We start from the raw sequence: 22,275 nt of genomic DNA on the forward strand, positions 1-22,275 counted from the left end.
CATCCAGCACCCTATTTTTGCCTTTTCATGATATTTATTGAAAGGACTTTGTCTTTTTAATTGTTATATTCCTAAATGCGTTAGTTAACCCCAAAATTTTCTCATCCCAGTCCCCAAGTGCATTCCAGATGCGGGTGGCATTGGTTTTTAAAAGAAGACGGGCTTAAAGATATTTGGCTGAATTAATGAACGTCAAATCAATATAAGTCAAAAACGCTAATAGATTCAACACACAAGTAATCTTGTGTGTACAAGTAAAAGGGACCACTCGCGTGAGCAACCCGCCTGTGGATAGCCGGTTCTAACGTTGTAAATAACCTTAAGTTTCTTGGACAGACCAATCAAAAGGCGTTCTTAGATAACAATAGTTATGAGCCACGAGAATTACTTTTGGTATTAATGTAGCAGCGTTTTGGACTTTCAAAGATGTGGCAACTCAGGACATGTATTTCTTAAAGCACAGTGTTATAAAAGTCGCTCCACTTATTTGAAATGTTAAGGCGTAAAACATTTAAGTCCAGTTGATCATCCCTAAACTAGAGAGTAAGTAATTCATGACAGAAGTTATAGTTCTATAGGGAGTATAGTTCCTAATCATACGTGGGATTTTGTTACGAAGATAGAGTTTAGGATTGTGGTTCACGGATAGTTTTACAGCTCACATTTTTTTGTTGTATGCCCATAGCATCTTATCGAGAGTTTGGACCCGGGAACAGTATATTACCTTCGATCAATGGTGGTGTGTGACGTCAGACTAAACAACCGAATAGAAACCATTAAAAAAAAACTCTGTTATTGGTTCCTGCAATGGCACTTGAAAGTACTTTTTGAAAGTTAGTCTTAGTTTGCTTGTATTAGTGTGACTAAGTATTTTAATTCTGTAAAGTTCCTTATGAGAAATACAGTCACACACAAAAACAAGACAAGGATCGCCCCACTGTAAAAGATGTTGAAGCTGACCATGTATAAGAGGAATATTAGATGAAGAAAGATCTTTTATTGTCTGGTCTAGATTATTGCTATTGATTATTGCTTTGTTTTGTTTACATCAAATCAAGATTTCACATTTTTCTCCAGATTTCACCATCTTTCGAGGGTATGGGTGGGGCCAGCTCAACCTTCAGTAGCTCTGGATGGAGTTGGATGTTGCTGTTTGGAGTTCTGGCTTCAGAATTACAACAGAGAACCGCAAAATAAAGCAGACCTCTGTTGGCTTCATTCAAACTGCAGTTCAGAGAAATGAAGAGATTTATTTGTGGTATTATCTATTTAAAGTCACTTTTGCTTGTTTTCTCCCTTCCGTACATATTGCTCAGAGTATGCACAGAGACGCTGATATAAACTGCCATGATATTTTAACAGAAGTCAAAGCTAATTAAGTGTTTGTCCAGTAACAAAGAGGGGGTAGATCCCTATATTAAAGACACATTTAAAGCCCCATAGGTAACATTTCTAGTGTATCAAAATGTGGGCTCACGTCTTTGAGACAAAAACTTAAGGGTGATCATCGAGTCAATGTTGATTAGATTGTGACTAAATAATTGTGACCAAAATATGTTTTTGAGACATTGTTACTACCTATAATTTTTAAATAGCGACAGATGCTATTTACATTAAATTTAAATAGCATGTTCTGTTTACTCTTAATGAAATTAGCAGCATTTCTTAGCAATGCGCTATTTACACTAACAGAAAATAGCTGTATTTTTTGGATAAAGTAGAAATAGTAGTTAGATGATATTTACTTATAAATAGTGGCAGATGGCGTTATTATTTGCACCTCACTGTTGTTATGCATTAAACATAAAAATATTAAAATGATAGCAACTTATTGAGATATTAAAGCCCTACGCTTAACCTAAACTTTATGAATAAAAATGAATTTTGAGTCTTATTTTATTGAAAATAAATGCCTTTATGATCTGTAAGGTAGTAGAAAAAAGTTGAAGAGTGCTTTCAGCAAGAGATGAATAAGACCACCTCTCGACACTGGAGTTACTTTTTAAAATAGCGTCGTTCTCACATTTTCTCTATTCCAATCACACATTGGTGGGCGGAGCTATTACAAATAATCTCTACCAACAAGGCGGGCTATTTGTACTCAGTGTAAATAGACGCTATGGATATTTTATTATTATCATTTGCGATACATTGTTCTTGTGTTTGGTATAGGTTCCTTTTAGTTGCATAATTATAATGACGCTTTCTAAGTTTCTAAAAAAATACTTGAAATTGTTATTCAAGCAGTTATTGCCTCAAAGTTGGACTATTGTATCTCTTTATACCTGGGTTTCCCTTATTCAACTGTAGACTGTTGCAGATGGTTCAAAACACACCAACCAGGCTATTGAATGGAACTTAAAAGCATCAGCACATTACTCCTGCGCTTGCTTCTCTTCGGTTAAGTCTCTAAATGATTTAGATATGTTCCTTCTTGTTTATAAAGCTTTACATGGACTTTCCCCTCAGTATATCAGTGATCTTACAAGGTTTCAAGATCCTTACATTCTTTCAATCAACTTCTTTTTGTTCCCCGTTCTCATTACAAAAGGAAAGGTGATCGGGCTTTCCTCTCAATATTAGATCTCTCCCTTCTGTTTCTACGTTTAAATTTTCTCTAAAATCATATGTGTATTCTTTATGTTTTAATTGAGTGTGTTTTTATCTTTACATTTGTCTCTCAGGTATTGATCCAGTCTTTAATTTTGTTTTAAATTTGTGTCTTAATGCCGCTGTTCAGCACTTTGGTTGAAGCTTCTGTTATTTTGAAATGTGCTAAACTAACTAAACTAAGCTAAGCTAAGCTAAACTAATCTAAACTATAAACTAAACTAAACTAAACTAAACAATTACGATCATAATAGTATTTATCATTTCAGCAGTTCCAGCTATCTGGACAGAAAAGTGTTGACAATACTTAAGTTTTAAGAACCAGAGTCCCTGCAGAGCAACACTATACTGAGATAGTAACTATCCCTGAACTTGGAGGGATATCCAAGTGTTGACCTGCCAGTTTCTAAAATCCATCCTTAAGGGTTTTCGACATCATTCATTCTGTCTCTGGCTCAGTCTTAGACAGTCTTAACCTGGCACTGGCATTTTCTACAAAAAAACAGCCGTTTCATGATGTTCAGAGAGCGGTCCAGAGAGAATGATGATGGCAAAGATGTAGACAGGTGCGTTCGGACAGCTGCATGTATGGTACTATTAAACCGATTTGTGAACAGATCTACTTTAAAGCTGTTAAAACTGTTGTGCTTTTTGCTCATGGGAATGGGCATGATGTTTTTGAGGAGGGCATTGATCCTGAGGTCACAGTTGTGCCACTGCGATCGTAATATTAAGGAAAACTGTTTATTTCAGTTGAATTGGGGGTCTTTTCTTCTAGTCTTGTGGGTCCTATATGTATGGATACAACATTCGAAAAGATATCCACTAAGCAAAAGCGATCATTTTTTGTTTCTGTCTCAACATGTTCCGTGAAGTCCGTAAGCTTTTACACAAGCTGTTTAGGATGGATGTTGAAGGTTTTACCATCTTTCTTCATTTCTCGGGGTTTCCTGAAGCGTTTGATTTCCAAGGGGTCTGCGTTGTGGTTCCAGAACAGGCCAGACATCCATTCTGCTTTTACTCGGCTTTATTACAGACTCTGTTTATGGTCTGTTTACTGCCTTGACCTTTTTAATGGCTTTGACTGAACTTGCTGCATAATACGACTGCATGTTCTGTGAATAAAAGATGGGCCATATGACTTCAACACAGTGGGTGGGAAAACAGCAGAATTGACAAACAAACGCTTATGATAATATCAAGATGAATGCTTAATTTAAATTTAAGCTTCGGCTTGATTTTCTTTAAAATTGTCTTATTATTACAAATAGATGGATATATAGCAATAAATTGATACAGATAGTGTAGTTCAGACAATTTAAGCTTAAAAAAAAGATGTAAAATGTTTATACTATAACCAAAGTAGGAAAAATGTATATACAATTTTTTGTTCAGTTGAATACAAAATTAGAAACTTTGAGAATTTAGGAAACTGAACAGTTCTAGGTTACCTATGAATACCATTTAAATTTTCCTAATATGCTAGTTAGTGATGTCCCAGAAATTTTAGTTGCAAACATTTTTCAAAATATCTTTCTTTGTGTTCAACATAACAAAGACATTTATTCAGGTTTGGACCAACTTGGGTGCAGGGTGAGTGACCCATGATAGATTTTTCATTTTTGTATGGTGTATCCCTTCAAAGTACTGTTTTTGGAATCTGCAGATATTTTTCCTTTTAGATTTCACCTGACAAAAGTACGAACCCCTTTTGGCATTTGTGAAAGTGTAAACATTTGAACAGGATCTTAAAATTATGTCGAAATCCCATTTCTGGTTCCAGGGCGATGGCATATCACTGCGTCAGGCTTGACACATCTCTCCTAATTTATATTGCTGATGAGTGCTTAGAACAGCAGGCACTGGGAGGTTTTGGCTCTGGCCTATAAATACGGAGATGGTGTCGAAGACGTTTGCCAATTATTCATTGTCTAAGATAAATAAACTTCTTGTAGAGAAGATGTCCTTAGCGACACACACAATTCTGGTGGAGAGAGAAGTGGTTTTCTGAAGATAACATCTTAATTCTTTATATTCCAGACAGCTTATCTCTAATGCTTGATGCCGGAGATAAATGCTATTTACTTTCAGCTTCTTCTTTGTTTGCTTTTTAACAAATAGGAAATCATATTTCAGCTTTATTTGAATTGCATCCATCACCACATCTGTGCCTGTGATTTGTTAAAGGGACAGTTCACACACCCTCATATCTTTTTGAACTTGTCTGATATTTTGGCTTCGGTGGAATGAAAGTTAAAGGTGACCACAGCTGTCAAGCTAAACATTTTTTCGAGAAGTGCTTTATTACACAATGTAGAGAGGTTCAATAAATGGAAAGAAGGAGACGGGAACCGGAAGACATTTTAACATTTAATAAAGTAATAACAGCCGGCGGTCGGCAGTGAGGGGCCAAAACATAAATAGAAATACAAACATGTTCGGGCCCGGTCCTCTCTCTTCGACGGTCCGGTCGCTCGTTCTCTTATATGCTCCCGATCTCCTACGTGATTCGAGACCGGTGCGCCCACAGCTGACGCTTATTAATAATTATTCACCGGTCTCGAACCACGGTCTCGCCCCGCCTACTCCATTATACACAACATATAATATGGTCACAGAAATCTGATTGTTGCCATTTAAAAGTACTTTTTGGCATGCTAGGAAATACCAAATGATAAAACAATGATGCAAGATCCAGCGGATATGTTGCCAGATATGGTCCTGCTTTCCTGATATGTCCAAGATTAAGAATTATTTTATAAATCTCCTTTTTAGGAGATCTTCATCTTTTCCTTTGCTTCGTGTGAGACATTGTTCTGTTTTAATTCCGTTCGTTGCATTTCGGCATTGAAGTGCATTGACCAAAGGTCGTTGTGATATTTATTTTACTTTTACCTTTTTAGTTTCAAACCACTTTAGTAGAATTACAGGTCAAACAAAACATTTGGTTTTCCATCCCGGCTCATGAATATACGGGAAAAAACAAGCATGGCAAGAATGTGTGGTTTAAACTGAGTTTCCGGTTGTTACTCCAGCCATCGTGTCCGCATTAACAATTCCCGACCACACTTCCATGAATCATTTTAACAAATTTGGAGCACTTCAACATTTTGTTGAGTATGAGCAGCGATAGAGATGTAGTAGTGCGGTAATGTCAGCGCTGCATGAGGCTTTTCTTTCCATTCTGCTTTATTTCCAATATAATTATATAGTGTATAGCTCATTTTTATATATATTAGATTTTTCGAAAAAGATCCAAAATTGGGATTGAAGTGTAAAAAACTGCAACTCTTCCCCTGGGCAAGATATTTTGACTTTCTTTTGACGTGCTGATTTTACAAAGAACTATTTTATATACATGTCTCATTGTGCCTCACTCCTCCGTTCACCCACTCCTCTCTATATCCAAACCCCTCCTCTCTCTCTCTCTCTCTCTCTCTCTCTCTCTTACTCTCTGTCCGCAGCAGATCTTGGCACTGACAGCTGCATTGTCACGCGTAGGAGTGCAGAACCTCTCCATCTCACCGTTTTTTTTCGACACTCCTCCTCCTGCTCCCAGCATCCCAAATAAGACACATGCTCCTGGGCTGGGCTTCTCACTCACGTTAAGATCTCCTGGACACAGCTTCTCCAAGCTTCTCTCTCTTCTTAGTTTTGCCTGGCTTCATGGGTTGAAGGGCAGTCAGCGTTGTCCACAATATCGCATCTCACATCCACTCCTGATCTTCTCACCCACACGTTCACACTCCAGTCTACATCATCTTAAGTACTATGGTTAATTCCTTAAACATGTCTGGACTTGTCGCAGCGCCGGAGGCCTCCAGCGGAGAGAGCTGCGATCGGCTGTAGTCGACTTCAGCTGCAGCACCGGCAATCCACCTGCCACGGCGTGAAAGGGGTCCCCTTAGCTGTGATCTGTCTGCCTGCAGGGGGGACCCAGCGCGACTGGGCAGCAGGTACTATGCATTTGGGACTGGTGGTGCTGACAGTGGTGTTCCTCAGCTCCATGGGTCACGGCGATAACCTCAGGGTCTCCAGAGGCAGAAGACAGAGAAGAAGTGAGTGCTTCTAGAGTTCTCTCTCTCTCGTTAACTCTTTTTTCGTGCGGCTGTAATTTATCTTTCATTGACTTTCCATTGCGGCTCATTAGAGATTTTTTTATTAGGTGTAATGTTGTTAATCTTTTTTGAACTCTCATGCCAGTTTTGAAGGGACATTAGTGTGATTAACAGGAACAACCGTCGTCTTATAGTAGTAACTTCACTTTTGAAGGCAAATTGTAAACAAGCATGTCATGTTCTTGAACATGGCCAACATTGACACATAAGAGTTTCAGTGTAAAAACCAAACCAAAACACCTAACACCTATTTTCCTTGTAATTGTGCTCAAGCCTAAGCTTTTGCTTTAATGACTGATATATTTGTTGTTAGCTTTAATTGCATGTTTTCTTATGCGTTTGCACATTTCTTAGTCTGATCAGGGATGTAAAGTAGAGTGTAAAATTAATAAATAATAACTCATTTGTGTGTTTTCAGTATTATAGTACTATAGTAAACTATTAAGATCATTTTTTTAAAGCCCCTTGGGCATACCCATAGGACCTGAGATATCGTAGATGGGGACCCCATAATGTTTTTGTCCGAAGCCCTGAGAATTTAAACAATGATTGTGAGTAGATTATCATTATTAGATTAACACTTATGTATTAGAATAAATGAAAAGCAAACAAATTGAATTTTGTTAAGAGGACTAGTTTTTATTTAGAAGTAAGATTTGAGAACTGCTTACGGGTTGTGGTGAGTTGAACTCCCTCTAGAGGAGGTGAAAGTTAACAACCAAAACTGGCTTTCTGAGTACAAATTTACTACCTTGTTATCTTGTTAAGAGAAAAGATAATTCTCTTATTTTAATTTAGAACGTAGATTGCTATGATATTATAGCAGTAGGTAGACAGAGCTACACATCGGGCAACACAAAAAGCTTAAAAGACCGATAACGTAAAGCTGTCTGTAGAGAAAACCGTGAGTTAGCCTGGTTGTTGAATGGATCTGTAGTTTCTCCTAAATCTGTTCAGACCTCCCTCAAGCTGACCTGTCTACCACTTTTTCTTAAATGTTTTTGTGCTGTTTTATCAACAAAATGAGGGCAAACATCTTTGACAGCAGGTATTACACAACTGATTGATCAGCTGTCAGTGCATCTTGGCACTTTCCTGCCCCTCTAAAAATATCCCATCTGAACCTACAAAAACATCTATATTTGTGTTTAGCTTTATATAATAAACTGTAGTGGATTGATATACAGCTCTGTACATGCGTTCATATGGCACAGTGCCCGAGGCAATCTCTGGATCCAACTATTCGCTTAAGATTTGTGAATATAAGAAAAAAATCACAAGTGCTAATTTATTATTGTGTTGAATGTGTATCCACATTTTAATCTTATCTCATTGCTTTTCAAAAAATTGAAAAATAAACAAAATCTGTGATTATTTGCTCGAGCAAATATTTTGAAAAAATGTACAACTTTATTTATTTGGTGAATGACAAATGATGTTATTGACTTACTCGTTGTATGAACCAGCTATTCGAGTGTTGGATGTAATGAAACATGAAAAGGTTTACTGCATCATTAAATCCATTCTTAGTAATGCATGACTACTTTTTTATTTTAGGAACTTGTACGCTCTCAACTCATAAATTACGTTAAGAGTTCTTAAGACACACGAAGGCATTTGAGCTGACTTATGTTGCTAATGTAATCTGGCTATGAAAGATCTTTTATTCCTTCCACATAATGTCATAGTTAGCTTAAAGAGGACACTCCAACAGGGCCAGATGCTGTATTCTTTGGAGCTTTGGCAGTGTCCACAGAAGCTTTTCGTAATGGTAGCAAGACTTTGAGTAGACATCGGGTAGACCCGTGCATTTTTTGTCATTCGTCATTCGCCCTTACCATTTCATATTTGTTGATCCTGCTCAGAGGCATTTTCATTTATTTCAGTTGCAAAAGGAATGCTGTGATCAGATGAAAAATGTCCCCGTGTCTAAAACTTTTAAACACTTCTGAAGACCTGTTTATTTCCATTTTTGGCATTGGTGGTCCTTGTCAGGCTGACCACACCTTGTTCATTTTAGAAGAGCTTAAGTTAAGAGGTCTGTTTTGGTTGTTTACGCAATGGTGTGTCAAGTTTTTTTGGTGGTGTTGTTTACTTGTTTAAGATGATAAATGTTTAAATTAGACATGTGATGAAAGATCTTAATTCTCTTGAGCTTGCAAATGTGTTTCTGTACTGTGTTAAATAAGTAGTTCACCTTCAAAATGAAAATTCTATCATCATTAACACGCCGTCTTGTCATTTCAAACCTGTATGACTTCCTTCCTTCCGCAGAACACAAAAGATATTTTGAAGAATGTTGTTAACAGCCCCCATTCACTTGCATTTGTTACAATAGAAGTGAATGGGGGGCCGTGCTGTTCTGTTACCAACATTTTTCGAAATGTCTTCTCGTGTTCTGCAGAAGAAAGAAATATGGGTTTGAAATGACATGGTGAACTACTCCATTAAGGACATTGCAAGAATAATTATAATCAAAAGGGTATCTGTCTTGTTTTTTAGTAAAATATCTGAATTCTCTTAAAAGGAATAGAATAGAAAAGGATAAACTGTAATTTAGTTCAATATATAGCCACTGAAAACAAGTAGAGATACTGTGTAATTGTGCTTTTTAAATCTTGTTAAATCATTTAAAGAGCTAAGTTTCTGCCTAAATATTTGTCTCAACCCCATTTACGGCTAATATAATATAAAACCAAGGTACTAGTTTATTAATTTACAATTCAGTAAAAAAGAAGTAGAACTAACAAAATAATAAAAAAGTAACACCTGTCAGCTAGATACAGTACAAACAATAGAAATGTGAGAAGGTAACAGAAAAAAATATTATATCAAAAACTACTGCAGTATGTGATCAATACTGTGTTACTTCTTTATGGTGTAATGCTATAACATTATAGACATAGTTACATTACATTAGATAATAATATAAGATTGAATAACAAAATGTGTAAAGGACAATGGTTGTTGTAACCTCTGAATAACCTGTGCCTTTTTCATCTACTTGTGTTTAGGTTACATCGCTTAATGTAAGTGTGATGCATTTTCAGCCAAACAAATATTTAACACTTATAAGATTTACTTGTGACAGTATATAGAGCCGATAGATACATATATGCATAAATTAAAGCAGATGACCGCAGGAACAGGATGTGCACTCTGACATGCTTTCGTAGAAATCGCTTGGCCTCACAAGCTTAAATTTTTTAACCATACAAGCAAGTCATGAAAAGTTGCAAGGGATGAGCGAATTTTCTCTGATTTTGAAAGTCATTTTATTAAATCATGCGGCATCTGGACATAATGAACACTGATTTAAGCTGAAGTACTGATGTGTCTATTTTGTGTTCCTGTGGACTATCAGGGGAATGGAAGAACTGATCAAATGTAGAGTTTTGGTTGCACTTAAAAGGGATAATTCACCCCAAAAATGAAAATTCTTACATTTACTAACTCTTATGTCATTACACACGTTTGTCTTGATTTCTTCTGCATAACAGAAATTGAGATATTTTGAAGAATGTTGTTAACCCTTGGTGCTAAACAACATCGGACCCCATTGTCTTCCATTGTATAGACAGAAAACTACCAAGACATTTCTCAAAACTTTTTTGTGTTCCACAGAAGCAATATACAGGTTATGGGTCAATAAATATGGCATATTTATAGCCGTGCAGTCCCGGTGCCGTATGCTTTTCCTCCTATTATAATCCTTCTCTATTATTTGTCCTGGCTCCAAGGTGACTGCTCTGGTAATCAGTTATTGTAAGCAGATTGGATTAAGAAGTGCCTGCTATATTGTAAGAAAACGTTGTCAATGTCACGCTCACTCCTGTTTTTCGTCCTCTGTTTCCACAGTAAGCACTGAAGTACCACCGTCGTGCTCCAATGGCTGTGAACACTGCTCTGAATACAACGGATGTCTGAAATGTCGTCCCCGACTCTTCATCCTACTGGAGAGAAATGACATCCGTCAAATAGGCGTTTGCCTCGCTGCATGTCCTGTTGGATATTATGGAATTCGAAATCGAGATATGAACAAATGTACACGTGAGTCTTAGGTCTTCTGCCCCAGGAATATTTTGACACTTTTAAAAAGTTTATAAAAATGAAGGATTTAAAGTTGGACTGGGTTGTTTGAACAACATCATGGGGACATTGACTAAACTTTTACATGAGGTGTATCGATGTAAATAAGGTCTTATTGTCCAAGCACGCAGTTTAACCAGCTACTAAAAAGTTGCCTGCTGTATTTGAGTGAAAAAGTTAATACAATACATACAACAAAGATTTCTGCCTGACACCGATGAGTTTGAATTTACAGGAAATCTACATGTAATGTGATTTTAGCCCACTTAAAATAATCTGCAACATTGTTTCAAACAACTAAGAGGATAAATATATGCCCTGCAACTCTAAAGTGCACACAAATCATGAATGTTATCATTCACTTACTATCATGATGCAGCATTCGGGCAATTCTTTTTCTGTAGTTGCACAAAAGAGGTGAAAAAAATAAAGAAATCTGACTCTGCGAGACAAATACAATGAAAGTGAATGGTGACTCATGTCAGCCAGTGATGCTTCAAAATCTTAAAATCCCTCAATAATGCAGTTCATCTGTCGCATCCTAAAATGCATTAATATATTAAATGCATAATTTAGTGAATCCGATACAAAACAACAGACAATGCATGGAGATAACTGTTATCAGTGTTATCAGTTACAGATCTAAGTGAACACCGAAGGCCTTTATGTCTCATATTCAGATCAGCCAGGCAAGTTTCAACGCCAATGTTTTGAAATTGCGTAATTTGTGCTATTTCCCAAATCCCAAATTATTCAGCACATTCCCAGATCTGTATTCCAAAGGAACTACTTTACGGGTGAAAACACGGATGCAGAAAAATTCAAAGCAAAACACTTGTACCATGCTGTTGTTTATTTGTTTACTCATAGAAAGTGGATGTTATTGTTTTAGCCGGCTAAAACAGAGTTCATGCTAGTTCATCTCTAACCATATTTTTCTCTCTTTCTATGTAAACACTGTGAAAAATCCTGCTTTTAGTAGCTAAGCTGTCGTTTCCCATCATGTGCGTGAGCATTTTTACTGTTATAAAAGGAAAAGCACGGAGAACTTTGAATAAAAGAGGAAATGCCTCTCGTAAATTGATTAGTGGCACCTCTTTACTCTTGCTGTGGGAGGAAATTAACAGCTTTATTTTAGCCTTTCTAATTTCAACCACCAGAGGTTTTCCAGTTGTAAATGAAAGGTACAGCTCCCTTTTCGAGCATGTTTTGATAGCCAATTACTGCGAACAACAGCTTGGACTCATTAGATTTTGTTAGGAAGAAATGCCTTCGGTAACAATATACACTCTTGAATCACACCCCTTAATACCTTTCAGATGGTTTTGCTTAAGCTTTCCTTCTAGATTTAAATTTGAACGTTAGCATTAAAAGATGTGATGTATAAGTGGAGTCTTGTTTTTATTTCAAAAGCATCAAGAGCCTTAGATTCATCATTTCTTGATGCGTATTCTTTAAGTGCGCTTGGATGTGCCATATGCAGATGTCTGCTTGTTAACCTTTCTATTTTAATGAGCTACATTGAGACTGAGATAAATTGACCTGTCAAAAATCTTGTATCTGTGAGTATGGCGTGTTTTTGCTGTGCTCTTTGAAACACTGCTGTGCACACGTTCTCCTCTCTCTCTCTTTTTTAAGTCTCTGATAGCGGTCCTGCTGCAATTACTCAATCAGCTGTGTGGATTTGATTTGCCTCCAAATACCCATGATGTCTTGTTAACAACATTTGTCTTGCATTAAGAGTACATTTGTAAATGCTTGAGTGCAAAAGAATTTGCTCCAAACATTACTAATGTCAAATTTAGTTGTCAGGCATTTAAAGCAGTAATTGAGAGCAGAGGTTAGAAGACAAAACACTCTCTTCAATTATTGGCCGGGATTTAGCTTATGTGACTGCTACTCTGAGAAAATCTTTGGCGTTAAATTAAATTTCAGATCCATATTTAAGAATTTGTAATGGTGATTTAGTGCAGTCTGTTCTGAGAAATGTTTTGCTCTCTGTTTTGAGTTATGGATTAGCTGGTAAGAAACATCAGGAGGAAACCTTAGATCATAAATGATTAATGCTTATTTATAATATGTAACGTAATATTTTCATCCTCTTAGAGCAGTGGTTTTCAAATGGGGGTATGCATACACCCAGGGGTACTGCAGGGGGTACGTGAGAGAAACTGACATTTAGGGATAAATAAAGTAAATCAATAAATTATGATATTAGTATTCTTATATGAAATTAGGACTACACAAAGATGCATAAAAAATAAATTAATAAATTAAGATATAATAAATGTATGACTCTCATTTCACTGTATTTTAAAGTACAATGTCGTTGTCTGGTTGTCTTTGAAAAAATCATAAAAAGGGGTACTTAAGCCAAAAAAGTTTGATAACCACTGTCTTAGAGGTTAAAGCTTTGAGGAATATTTAGGAATAACATCCCACATTTTATCTATTTTAAATAAGTTGCTCAAAAATACAAAATCTTGAAAGAGCTGCTGGACACACCTGAATATGATGTTGTTGTTGATTATTATATTTTATCAGCTTTTCATTTATACATTAATCATCACCTTCCATTAATCTTTACATTACTCACAGACACCCTTAAATGAACATAGCATTTTTGGAAATATGCTCATTTTCCAACTCCCCAAGAGTTGATAAGTTGAGTTTTACCGTTTTGGAATCTATTCAGCCGATCTCCGGGTCTTTTGATAACACCTTTAGCATAGCTTGGCATAGATCCTTGAATCCAATTAGACCAGTAGCATCAAAGACCAAAGAGTTTCGATATTTTACCTGTTTAAAACGTGACTCTTCCATAGTTATTTTTAGGCCGATTTGAATAAGAACTATACTACTATTCCGGCGTAATAATCAAGGAAGTTTGCTGCTCTAACATGGCCGCGTTACAACAACAAACTTCCTTGATTATTACGCAGGAATAGGACTATAGTTCCTAATCAAATCGGCCTAGAAAATATATTTTTTTATTTTCCGCCTGTTTAAGTACACGATATAACTACAGAGGAGTCAAGTTTACTAAAGGAAAAATATCTAAACTCATTTTTAAATGCGATGCTACTAGTCTAATTGGAATCAATGATCTATGCTAAGCTATGCTAAAAGTTTTATCGCAGATCGGCAGAGTACATTCCAAAACATTAAATCTCAATTTATTAACTCTTGGGGAGTTGGAAAATTTGCATATTTCCCCCCAAAAAGTGGAATTTCCCATTAAGACTACTTATTTACTTTAAAATGAGCATCATGCTGTACTGTCAAAATTCTAAAGACTCTTCATTATGAAGACCCCGCCTCATTGGGTCTGTTATACAGTATGACTGTTTTTAATTTGTCTCTTGTCATTTCAGAATGTAAAATTGAAAACTGTGAGGCGTGTTTTAGCCGAAATTTTTGCACAAAATGTAAGGAGGGCTTGTACTCGCACAGGGGCCGATGTCTCTCCAGCTGTCCTGATGGGTTCAGCACTGTCAATGGCACTATGGAGTGTGCAGGTGAGTGAGTTCAAAACACAGAATCCTCCAGTCTCCACAAAACTTCTTATTTGTTTTAAGAATTTTAATAAATTTGGAAACGTTTACATTTCAAATGCCTCAGAAGAATTGATTTTGATGTTTTCGCATCGGAAAAAAGGGAATGGCAATACATTTTATTGAATTGACTTGAAATCATGTTTAGTGCATGATTGTGTTTTGCTTTTATTACGTATTGCATGCCCTGTATCAGAAAACAGCTTTGCGAATCATTATTGTGATGGACCAGTGAAATCAGAAACGACCAAGTTCTGGGATTCCTTGTATTTATGTCCTCCAACTTCAATTTTGCCTATTCTGTGGTTTCTCAATCACCGTTGAGGGAAACGTTGGCGAAAGGCCTGTTGGATGATAAGGGTTTTATTGATTTCTTGAGAAAACATTTCCGACAAACACAGCACTAATGGCGTTTCACTCAACACCGGTACTGGCTCCTCCAGGCAGCTTGGCCTTTAAATCAAGAGCTTCACCTTCCAGTGTGACATTTTGCCAAAGCTTACGATGCGTTACCTACATCAAAGGGTCGGCTCAACATGTTCCTGTGTGAGTTTTTTGCCCAGAGATTGTTTTTGGCAAGCACTGGTTCGATTGAACCCCCCCCACACACATGAGACAAAAAACGGATGCTTAGAAAAGACCCAGTTTAAAGAGAATTAAGACAAACAAATTCTTTCTGCGCTCAATCCAGTCGAAAGCCTGGAGCTTGACAGCTTGTCATTACAAGGAAAAAAATCCAGCCCACCTCAAATCATAACACATGCTCTCCTTTTTAGTGATAATTGGAACAACGTGAGTGATGCTTTATTGTAGTCTCTTTTGTTAATTCTTTGGGGTTTCCTAACGCAATTTTGTTCACTTTTGTTTGGAGTAATGTTTATCTTAGATTCGCTCCAGTGGAACAAAATGTTCAAACCATTTTTACGTACGCCATTGTCTTAAAATATAGTCAGTTGTGTAATTGGTTCATTCTAAAAAATATTCTGATTTTCTCTGTTGCAGTCCAGTGTGATCTAAGCGAATGGAGCCTGTGGGGACCTTGTATGAAGAAGAACAAAACATGTGGCTTTAAAAAGGGAAACCAGACCCGTACCAGGGAGCCCTTGCAGCTTCCAAGTCCTGCCACCTCCACCGGGATCGTACCTCCCTTGGGCTGCGTCCCAGAGATCCAGACCCAGAGATGTACCGTGCAGAAAAAGATCCCATGCAAAGGTAAATCAGAGAAAGAAAAACAGAAAAAATGTGCTGGAAGCTGGAAGGATAGGAAATACTTTCCAAAAGGAATGCGTGAAATCTGTTATCCGACTTCATTGCAGATTTGCAGATTTATTGATCGTTTATCTTTTTTGACCGCTCTGAAACACGTAAACAGTCTTCAATCAGGCTAATTGGAATTCGTTTATTTATGCTTTCTGACACAACAAATCCTTGCGTGTGCAAATAAACAAACAGAAGCCCAGCTGGTTTGTAATCTTTTTGTCGCTGGCTACAGATCTGAGGAGAGGGTTTTGTTTGTTGCTTTAACTTACTGGAAAGTGAGGTTAACAACAGTATGCCGTTCTGGCTCTCGAGAAGGAACAGAACGTTAGAGGACCTGTAGTGGACCAGTTAGCAATAAGACCTTTGTAAAGTCTGAACACTGTTGTTTTTCTACATGCCCAGTGAACTAAGAACTGAGTGATCTGTTTCAGACATGAAGCCAGGCTAATAAAACGTGTTGACAGAATTTTGAATGCAGGCTTTTGGTAGGCTAGTTTTGTATTGTATTGTTTTGTCCCCTTGTAGTTTGACACTGGTGTTTCTTGCCAAAACAGATTTCTGTTTACATTTGATATTTTAGCAGATATATCTATCCAAAGCAATTCACAGAGGAGGATACTGCCAGATCAAAATGCAAGTAAACAATAAAAAGAGAGAAAAAACTAAGAGACCATTTTAAAATTACTTTTAGTTTTTCTGAGTTTACTATTCATCTGTATGTATTTAGGTAAAACGGTCATTTTTGTTTCATTCTGTGAACTACTAACAATATTTGTCACAAATTTTCAAATCAAATATTTGCATTTATTGGCAGAAAATGAAAACCGGAGAAACAGGTCAAGAAGATAAAAAAGAAAGATATTTCTGCATTGTGGCAGACCTCAAATACTGCTAAGAAAACAAGTTAATATTCACTTTCACGCAATGCAACTGTAATATCTGTTCATGTGATTAGGGAATTTCATAAATCGTAATTTTATGCGAGAAGCTCTATTTATCAAAGTGTCTAGTCATGCTTCCAGTCGTTGTCACTCCTGAGGTTTGAATTCGTTGAAATTCAACGGACACCGGACTGGAATGGCCACAATACATCTAGAAATCTTGATCAAATATTGAGTCTCTTTTTTTACAGCTGTATGTACATGAACTGAAGTTTACATGGCTCAATCCATTCTCTTCAAATTACGGCAAAATTCTTATCAGTTTTCGTTTCATAAATCACGTAACACTCAGTCTAAATGGCGTAGCTCATATCAACACTCACTTTGAGCTCATTGTTGTAACGTCACCAGTTGAGTAATTTTTAAAGTAAACACAAGAATATATGTTCTGTATGCCTTTGTTTTGTCATAATTTTCAGGAAAATAAATTGTTTCTGGAAATGATGTGCAAACACCCTCAGAGAGATCAAGTGTTCGCTGTTCTTCTGATCGAAGGGGGCTACATTCTGGACGACGTGTGACAGCGCCATTTGAGAAATGAAAGGCAAATTTACTCTGCGTGACGCCTGTATCGTGGAAAGAATTTCCACCCGGGGTCCATAAGAATAATTAACAGTGAAATATTATAAACTGCCCCATAAAAGTGCTATATTGCCTGCCAGATTTCTAAACTTAGAGTTCACTTCCAGTCGGAAAGCGAGCCGAGGGAGAAAGAGAGATATGGTAAATTAATAAGGCCGGACACATGCAGAGTCTTGTGTTTGTAGTTCAATCGCACAATATCATGCTCTAACTATGTTAAGATACTATCTGTTAACACAACGTTCTGTTGGCGCGAGTGAAAGCGTGGAATGTTTTCAACGACGCAAGCTTCTACACAAACCTTGCAACATCCACTTCTCAAGGGTAATGGGTTTAATGTAACTCAGGTGTAAAAGAACTTAGAGGTTATGGGTTGCATGACCCGAAAGCCCTTTTCTCAGAGTGTAAATGTGTACCTAAATTAGCAAGGGTGTGGATACATCTGCAGGAATTGGCCGACAGAGCTGCTGTAAAAATCACAGGGGGCAGTGCTTGTATAACACTGGTGATTTAGTGGTGTGGGGATTTCACTCTTTAAGTTGATTTCACCAAGCCCTCTTTCTGTAGTTTAATAAATGTCTTTGCACGAAACATGAATACACTGAGTGCGTGATTGCCTTTGTCAGGCGATGTTTAGGCAGCGCTGTAATTATTGCTGTCATAGATTAATGGACCTTCCCCAAGCGTTGTTATCGCTTTATCAAAGTTACGTTTGCTCTATGTGGACACAAGATTTAAAGCTCTTTGAGTCCATGTCCTTTGAGTTTAAATCAAGGTTTTTTTGTTTCAATGCTGCACTTTTTAAATTGTGAATAATGGCATATTTTACTTGAAGTTGGAGTGTGTGAAATTTAGCGGCATCTAGTGGTGAGGTTGCGAATCACAACCAATGGCTCACTCCACCTCTCCCTTTCAAAGCACTATGGTGGCTGAAACAAGACAAAGATGTTGTCACATTTTCGCTTCTTTGCCGAAGGAGGACGAAATGCTCTCTCTAGGTCAGTTTGTCCGTTTAGGGCTACTGTAGACACAACGTGGCCCGGCGGTGTATATAAATACAAATTACACACAGCACCTTTAAAGACACACAATGCTATCTTTTGCGCCTGAATTTACATCTCTTTTTATTCATGTGATGGGATGTGGTAGACATTGCGACCCATGACTTTGATCTGTATATAAGACAGCTGTTGTTGTTGCACAACAACAAGCCTTGGCAAGTCTGTTAAATTTACTTAGGGAATGGTAAGTATTGCTTATTTTATTGTTCAATATGAGTCCGTTAAACTGTTAAAATCCACCCAATGAAAACCTTTTTTATATGTTTACAATTGAGCTGCTTGACACGCCATTTTATGTCAGAAATCTGTAAACAGTGAGCTACTTTTATTGGATTGTTTATTGTTGACGGCCAAAGGTCTAATTAAACGAATACCTCTTCCTATTTTCTATTTTAATATTGGATTTTATGTAGAAACAAACATTTGCGGTGGAGTATTAGGGAGTGGGGATGAGCACAGAGCCAATTTCAGGAGTCGCAGAGTGGCTGTGTGTGTGGCTCACGCTATCAAACGCAGAGCAAATGCTCTCCAGCTTCATATGAATGTTGACTTTGGTTTCCAGGGAGCGCTGAGACTCACAACACCAACTTCATAACAAATATCAGTCAGTGTTGAGGCCCAGACTCCCCTTTAAAGTAGTGCAGGCAAGTTTTTTGGGGGCCAGTATACCGGACCTGTCTGGATAGTCAAGAAATCTCACGCCAAAAAGATTATCGTTCTCTTTTCAATTCTTTCTCCGCCACACAAATAAGATTAAATAGATGCACTGTTTCTCATGAATAAATGACTTCAGTCATCTCAGAAATTCAGATGAGATCCCAACAATATTTTTTAAACTGCAAATGCAGATTTTAGGGTCATTTTAAAATCCGAGCAGTCAGTCATCTCATTATGAATTCAAATATCATCATTCCACAACGTTAAAGGGACAATTCACCCGAAAATACAAATTCTATCATCATTGAATCACCCTTTAGTTGTATAAATGTCTTTGTTCTGTTGAAGACAGAGAAATATTTGAAAGAATGCTTTTTAACCCCATTGACTACCATTGGAAAATTGCATATATTTTGAAGAATGCAGGACAGCAAACTGTTCTGGTGCACAAAAATGTCCATTTTTATTTCTTACAAGGGACTGTGAAATATATTAAATATGCTATGCTATGAAAGAAATGAGCTTTTCCTCCAGGGTTGCTTTGGACTCCTCCTTAAAGCTTTTTAGCTTTCAGACTTTGACATCCCCTTAATGACTGTTTGCATTAATGGTGTAGTTATGCACTTAAAGTAAGTGGCAGTCTCATAAACATGCAGAGTGTAAATGAAAGAGCAGGAGTGAGATGAAGAATTGGATTACAGGTTCACTTCTCCAGCTCGCTTTTGAGAATCATTTTAATTTTTTTATCATTATTGTCTGACCTATAATTAAGGTACACAAGTGCTCTTTATGCATTATGATTGCATTAACAAATTACTTTGTGTATATTTCAATTCAATTCAAGTTTATTTATATAGCGCTTTTCACAATGTGCATTGTTCCAAAGCAGCTTTAAAGGGGCAAACAGGAAAAACAGAAAAGGTCAAACACAGCACAGTGCATTGTGTTTATAGAACAAGCAAGATCATTCTAATAAATAATATCTAATTAATCTAATATCTAATTAATATCTGGGCATAGTACATCCAAGTAGTCTTGTAGATAACAGCATTTGAAAATTGAACGTGTAGGTTTTCTGACTTGATGTTAATTTCTTCACTTTAATTTCCTTTTTTATACTCAGGAGAAAATAGATACTCTCAGAGCCCTGGAGATAAAAATGGCAAGAACCGAAGCCGGGATTCCAAGGAAGGTGGAAGAGGGGGAAACAAGAAAAGAAAGACCCAAAACCGGGCAACCACTGCCTCCACCATTACAACAAGCACGGTGACCTAACCGTATCCTGGCATTAGATGGACCTAAAAAGAGAAAGGTCTTTGGAGATAAACTGTATTTGATTGTGACGATATCAAAATTATGCAAAAAAAAGGATTAACGCTGCTAAACGGAAAAATGCTCATGAGAACTGGAGGTTTGCTGTAATAAATAATGAACTATGTAAACTGAGTAAGGAATCAAGGAGCTGGGTTGGCTTTTCCGGCGATTTGGAAGCAACCAATAGGACTGGTCTTGTGCAGGGTCGTCTTCCCACAGGAAACCATTTGTGGTTGGAGAAATGTTCCATATGTTGCTTTATAGACCTATGACTAGGTTTCCGAGTTAAGAGCCATTGCTTTAACATCTAAAATATCTTAAAACGCACTTGTGGTTCACCTAATCCAGCTGTAAACACATTCATTTCTCCAATGTTGGATCTCCTTATGCTTGTGACAGGTAACACACGTCTGGAATCTGTCTGCAACTACTTTGTACTGCAGACTCGGAGGAAAATGTTATAGTGCTTTATTTTTTTAATCTGTTGTTTTCCTGTTGTTTTATTGCAAAAGAATGGCACTGGAACTGATATCGTGGTTTACAGAGAGAGTTTGGAAAAAGAAGAACTATGTTTTCCTTTCAGTAAATCTGTATAATCTAAATACTCAAATGACTCGGAGGTGATATTGTACACAGCACCTAGAGACAAACTCATGTTCACCTATAATGTTTAGACCAGTTCTCATTGTTTTAGCTCATAAAACAGCCTATGAAAATAGAAAAAAAAATGTTGTTTAGGAGAAAATGCATTATTTTTACACAGAAGAGGGCAGCAATAATATGAAGAATGTAGCCTATAGTGATTTAGTATGTTTATGAAAGCTTGTGTACGTGTGTCCATTGCGTTTTTCAGTCTGTGTTCTGTTGTGCACCTTTATAAGGCAACAGGAAGAAGAAACGGTTGTCTCCTTACAGAAGTCCACATTACACTTTGCAGTGTTTTAGGAACTACATTATGAAAAAAGGGCTTTTTTCATGTTTGCTCAGTTATATTCGCAACAAGGTCAATATATCACATCCTTCATCAGCAGTAACGTTTTGTACATCATACAGTCATTTAAATGTAGCATCAGTTGTAGCTTTTCTTAGTCTGTTTGACACAGCCCATTGACTTCATGAGGGCATATTCAACATTTACACCCATAATGAGTGCTGAACATGTCAGCTTCAGTTTATCTTGATGCAATGTATATTGTTAATAAAAACATGCATACAAATAAAAGGAGAGGTAAAATGTACTTAAACATTTGAATGTAGTTTATATGTTTAACGAAATTATTGCATCTTTTCTGTGTTGTGTATTTATGTATTTGGACTGTATATAGGCAAATTATGTTAACATTCTCACTTAAATAGTACAATTTATGTTTTTGTTCATGGCCGATAATAATAACAATTATTATTATTGTATTTGTATTATAAACAAAAACGAGAATTGTGCTATTTAAGAGAGGACATTTCCACAATTTACTTTTACACATTTTTTTGATAATATGTTGTTATTGTTGTTGTTGTTATTGCATGATCAATTAGCCTAAAGGTAAACACATTACATTATCGCATTGCATCCCTGGTGCTCCATGTTTCCAGACCATGCATGCCATATTAAGGTGTATTTGCAAATTTGTGGTTGTGAAGTTGGTACACGGGCAAAGGCTGTAAAACTTGAGACAAATAAAAACGAATAATGTGTCGTTGCCAGTGGGAGGGGGAGGAGCTTAACCTGGACTGCACCCTTAAACAGCAACAGCCGTTTCTCATTAGAGAGGGGAGGGCAGAAGAACGGTAGAGAGTGGACCGTAAATAACACATTCATCCCCCTTCCTGGCCATAAATTCTTGCGCCGCCTCCGTGGGACGGACTTCTCACTCTCGTTCACCCTCTCTCTCTCCTGCGCACCCTTCCCTCCTGCACTCTTCACGCACTCTGTCATGAAATACAGGGGGGGAACCCAAATGCAGGCAGGCACGGTGGTGAATGGACAGATATTTATTTTTACAAAAGACCATACAAAAGGACAACAAAACCCACGATGGGGGAAAACAAGACTGGATAAACCACAAACAAAAAAACAAGAACACAGACTAAC

General features: G+C 37.1%; 1 protein-coding gene across 1 annotated transcript; it reads left to right on the top strand.

Annotated features, from left to right (window-relative positions):
• The first annotated feature begins 6,162 nt into the window (after window positions 1–6,162).
• rspo1 (R-spondin 1) lies at window positions 6,163–21,424 on the top strand. Its single transcript, XM_056761591.1, has 5 exons — window positions 6,163–6,668; window positions 10,587–10,778; window positions 14,192–14,335; window positions 15,374–15,583; window positions 19,996–21,424. Exons 1-5 carry the CDS (start codon window positions 6,572–6,574, stop codon window positions 20,145–20,147), a joined length of 795 nt encoding a protein of 264 aa, XP_056617569.1. The 5' UTR covers window positions 6,163–6,571; the 3' UTR covers window positions 20,148–21,424.
• The last annotated feature ends 851 nt before the right edge of the window (window positions 21,425–22,275 follow it).

This window comes from Triplophysa dalaica, chromosome 12 (genome assembly GCF_015846415.1).
Source record: "Triplophysa dalaica isolate WHDGS20190420 chromosome 12, ASM1584641v1, whole genome shotgun sequence".
Taxonomy (NCBI): Eukaryota; Metazoa; Chordata; class Actinopteri; order Cypriniformes; family Nemacheilidae; genus Triplophysa; species Triplophysa dalaica.